Source organism: Tachysurus vachellii, chromosome 16 (genome assembly GCF_030014155.1).
Source record: "Tachysurus vachellii isolate PV-2020 chromosome 16, HZAU_Pvac_v1, whole genome shotgun sequence".
Lineage (NCBI taxonomy): Eukaryota > Metazoa > Chordata > Actinopteri > Siluriformes > Bagridae > Tachysurus > Tachysurus vachellii.
This window is the reverse complement of record NC_083475.1, coordinates 18,535,683-18,540,660: the sequence shown is the minus strand read 5'-3', so window position 1 is coordinate 18,540,660 and position 4,978 is coordinate 18,535,683. Positions and strand designations below refer to the sequence as shown.

Here is a 4,978-nt window from a genome sequence, read left to right as displayed (position 1 = left end):
TAGCTTTTTCAACAATTTGTTTTTTTAGAGTAATGGGCGACCAATCAACGTTCAGCGTTTGGAAGTGAAACGTGACAAGCAACCAAAGACTAACATAACGACTTCTATGAATATTTATGAGATGTCTTTTAACAATTGGTTGTTGGAGAGTATTGAGTGACCAATCAGCGTGCAACGTGATTAGCTTAAAACGGCTAGGATAGCCACTTTTTAAGATTTCTCTGTGTTTATACGTTAAAAAAGAACAATTATAAGAAGTTATATATTTATTATAACGTATACATATAAAACAAATCGTAATAGGATCGTTTTCTGCTTTGAAAACCAGCTACACGAGTATATTTGGTTTTGTTTTGGTAGCGTTAGCATTGAGTTAGCGAAGAGAATTAGCATCTTTGTGTACTGCGTCAAAAGGCGCCCTCTATCGGTCGTGAAGGGTAAAACAATTAGGAACAGTTATTGGTGGGCGGGTCGAGTTCTGCTCAGCTCTAACGTGACAGACTGAAGAAGCAGAAGGAGTGTGAACGGAGAGAGAAGCAGCTGAACGTACGTTACACACCGCCCGTGTGATATACGGTATATTTTATTATTATTTCTACATGGAGACGCGCGTGAGGCGATACGTTACGTTACGTTACGCAGCGCGTGCACGCACGCACGCAGACGGACAGTGAGTGAGGGGTGTTTTTTATGTTCCCCAGTTTTCCTCTCTGACTCTAAATCTACTTTGTTCCGCTTTGCACATCATCCCGACTGGATTTGGACTCGCCGCAGACGGATTTCTTTGTGGTGACCCTGAGGATTGTGAAGCTGTAGCTCGGATACCATCTGGGTTTAGTGTTAAATATAATAACAAACCCTTCACACACACACACACACACACACACTTGTGTTGTGTTGTTCAGCCTGAAGATCTCCACAAGTCACCGTGTTGTGATCATGTTATTGATGACTAGCACGGGGGTTTACAGCCTTCTTTACCTTTCATTTTGTTACTGAACTCAACCAGCTGCTGTGTCTCTGCCTGAGAAGAAGCATGGGTATGATACAGGAGGTAAGGTCTTAATAATGTTCCCTAAAGACTCATATGATTTGTAGTTAGTGTCGTGTGTGTGTGTGTGTGTGTGAGAGAGAGAGTATGAGTGTGTGTTAGGTGTGTGAGTGTATGATGTGTGTATGTTTGTGTATGTGTATGATGTGTGTGAGAGAGTGAGTGTGATTGTGTGTGTGTTTGAGTGTGTGTTAGGTGTGTGTACGTGTGATTATGTATATGCATATGATGTATGATGTGTGTGAGGAAGAGTGTATGATGTGTGTGTATGATGTATGTGTGTGTTGCTGTTGGACAGATCAGCTGTCTCTGACACACAGCTTTCTGTCGCACTGTTTGTTCTTAACTGCATTAACAGTAACTGCATCACAGCTACATCTGCACAAACTGTGAGCTCGTTTCACTTTATCCTACTGTCTCGTTTACACGTTTATAATAATAACGTTGTGTCTGTGCGTTAAAACGGATAACTGTTCTATTGGAACATGCTAATAAAAACACGCAAATGGAGCTAACCGGCGTGGACCAGGCCAGCGCACGCGCACAACCGTACCACAGCCACAAAATGCAGCGTTATTACAGTTTAATCCCACCCGCTTTCTGACAAAACCCGCCTCCTGACCGACGATAGGCTAATCGGAGCGTTTCCCTCACGACGATAGGCTAATCATCCCGTGTCTCGATCACGGATTGGCTCACCTCTTCCTATCCACAAACGCAACGTCCTTACGTATGTTTTGTTTAAAATCCCACCCTTTTCCGACAAGTCCCGCCTTCTAAGTGGCGATTGGTTGATTTGTCCGTGTCCTCAAAGATAATTGGCTGGCTCACTTGATTCCCCTGTAAGGATTGGCTCTCTTGCTGGGCTATATATAGTGCACATAAAGTGGTTTAACTGTCTATTACAGTATATTTAGAAGAATCTGACAAATAAAATTTATCCATTTAAATGGTTCTGTTTTATTTAAACTGCTTTAAATCACAAAAGTATTATTAATCCTAACCTGCCTGAATAAACTAAACAGTTTCAGTGGATAAACCATGAAATGTTGTTGTTGTTATTATTATTATTATTATTATTATTATTATTATTATTATTACAGTTTTATATAAGTTCCTATTTAATAAAGGAGTCCCATCAGTTATTATGATGATCTGTATCAGATACGTCTGAGACTGAAAGCCAGTCTGTGGACATCTAGCTGGTTCTACATCACTAGTTTGTCCTGAACAGGGTTTACAGTCGTCATTGGTGTTGTGTAGTGTACAGGGTTTCTTTATAACGCACTTGCTCCTGAACTGTTCTCGTCTCATAAGTCTGAAGTAACCGTACGTTATTATTGTGTTAATGAAATCTGGTGAAAACGCGCGCGATCAGGCTCGTTACATCTCTTTCAGCCGTCACACGAGGTCAACAACAGGCCGTAAACCTTACGGTCCGTCCTCAAAAGAAAAAGTCGTCATAAATCAACCTAACTGGGCCTCCTCTGTGTGTGTGTGTGTGTGTGTGTGTGTGTGTGTTTGTACTTGTGTCACATGGGAAATTGTGATGGATCTCCATTAAACTACTAAAACAACTCCAGGTCACTAAGACTAATTTCCCCCCGTGTTTCGTCTTCCCTCGGCGTAGCTGCACGCCAAACCACTGAGCCGTCAGCGGCTGCCAAAAATGTCTTCGGTTCGAGACTCGAGTACACGATTAATGAAAATGAAGCTTAAGGAGATTTTTTTTCCTCTTGAAATGTTTACCTTGAGATCAAGTAGTGAGAAATGTATCACTTTGAAGTAATGGTTAAATGCTTATAATGCTATAAATAGTTATGCAAGTTGTTCAAGTAAAATTGTTCCTTGTAAGCAAACAGTGTCAAGCTTTTTTTTTTCCCCCAAGCTAAAACTTTTGTATGCATGTTTTCTCTCGCAGTGACACCGGACCTGAGTTTGGCTTTACGCAGAGTGGAACGATAAAAAAAAAAAAAAAAATAATCAAGCTAAAGGACAGCAGGCTCTTAGCCCTTCCTCCCTGTGGTTCCTCATGCTCAGTGTGGACTCTCGTCGCTTCGCTGCAGGATGGATGGTGTGGATCTGACGCTTCTCGTCTGTTGCCATACGCGCTTGCTGATCTGTGACTGCATCCTGTTCTATTACGTTTATAAAAGAACTCCTCCTCTTTTGGGCTTAGGCCCTGCTGAGTGTATCGATAACTGTTTATAAGTCACCCACAAAATAATATCCAAAAAGATCTTGCACAAACTTTTATTTTGCCAACTTTTTTTTTTTCTCTCTCCAGAAGTTTACATTTGGGATTTATTCCGGATATTGTAATTTATTTATTCTTTTAAGTGTTATTTTTTTTTTTCAACCCTTCCTGGAGTGAAGATGTCCCAAACCCCTAACAATGGCGTGGAGTTTCTGGCTCCTCCACCTAAAAATGTGAATGGCTCCGGCTCTGACTCGATGCTGGGTGAGAAACTCGGTGTTGAGGTCCGGCACCGCCGCCACACCATGGACAAAGATCTCAAGACGGCAGAGCACCGATTTTTCCGCCGCAGTGTCATTTGCGACTCCAACGTCACCGCGCTCGACCTCCCGAGCAAAGCCTGCATCCCGACGACTCTCCCGGACTGCGAGGTGTCCGTCTGCTCTTTGGGTGTGATTTCAGTTCCTGATCGTGCTCCAGAGGTCTGTAAAGCTGTTGTAGTAGAGGAGCACGTGGAAGATGCGGTCGAACGGCGTCCACTCGACCGCGGCGATGCGACAGACAAGCAGATCCCGTGCGTGCAGGAAACTGCTACTTGGATCCAGAGCAAGAGTCCTGGGATTGCAGCCAAGCAGCTTGAAGCGACAGTCGGGAAGCGGGAAGGCGAAGGTGAAGTGAAATGTGAGGAGGAAAAGGAGGCAGCGAAAGCTCGCGTGGAAGCAGAGCAAAGAGAAGCGGAGAAAAAGGTGCAGGAGGACGAGGAGGTGGAAACTAAAGCCGTCGGGACGTCACCGGACGGCCGCTTCCTGAAATTTGACATCGAGATCGGACGAGGCTCCTTCAAAACCGTCTACAAGGGCTTGGATACAGAGACCACCGTGGAAGTAGCGTGGTGCGAGCTTCAGGTAAGGCTGTAGTATGGGAATCAAACAGTAGTCAGAACAGTGCTGTGAGGTGGCAGCTGCAGGGCATCTGAGTATGAAAACCGCAGATTAAGACAAACAGGTTTTTGTCATGTTAAAAACGAGCAGCACATGAAGCAGGAAGTCTCATCACTCGACTCGTGCTGAGTGTTCAGGGGCTGAGATTCTCACGGTGCATGGTGAAGGTCATTGAAGAACAAAGTCAGAACTTCTGATGCTCACAGGAGGCTGACTGTTTAGTAGCGCTTTATATTTTGCAGAAATGACTCTTCTCCTCCTCCTTCATAGTGTCAGCCTCGATGTCGGGGACGTTCTCGGGTCGCGTTTGGTCGAACGCATCGCTTTTAGCGAAGAAGCGCACGTCCGACTCGCAGAGCGAAAGCAAAAAAAAAAAAAAAAAAAAAAAAAGGAGCAACAAATTTGTTTTAAGTCCTAGAGGACACGGTTAGGGGCTGGAGGAGGGGGGTGGGGGGAGGAGGAGGAGGAGGAGGGACCCTATAGCTCACGTCACAGGGTTCAGCCTTAGGGGGGGTCTCGATGGCAGCGACACGTGGAGCTTTGCGTGCACGTCGGCACGTTCGCGTTCTCTCGGCCTGAGACGGTGGGGGTGCGTTCTTAAATAAATCAATCCTGTTTCAGAGCAGAAACACTACGAGACCCAGAGGGTCAGAGGTCAAGCTGGTGCAGCCGGGGGGTGGGGGTGGGGGGGTGTTTGGCCACCATGAGTCAGAAGCCCTAAAGAGATCAGCAGTGTAATTGGTCTGAGATCATACTCGAGGTGAAAGATTTAAAACAGACGAGTTTAAT

General features: G+C 44.9%; 1 protein-coding gene across 2 annotated transcripts in view; it reads left to right on the top strand.

The window, feature by feature from the left end:
* Window positions 1-461: 461 nt before the first annotated feature.
* wnk1b (WNK lysine deficient protein kinase 1b) overlaps window positions 462-4,978 on the top strand; it is a 101,740-nt gene continuing 97,223 nt past the window's right edge. For both annotated transcript variants that reach the window (XM_060890124.1, XM_060890125.1), the window contains exons 1-2: window positions 462-1,054; window positions 2,973-4,153. In XM_060890124.1, coding sequence (XP_060746107.1) covers window positions 3,428-4,153 — 726 coding nt within the window. In that variant the 5' untranslated portion in view covers window positions 462-1,054; window positions 2,973-3,427. The remainder of the gene's footprint in view (window positions 1,055-2,972; window positions 4,154-4,978) is intronic.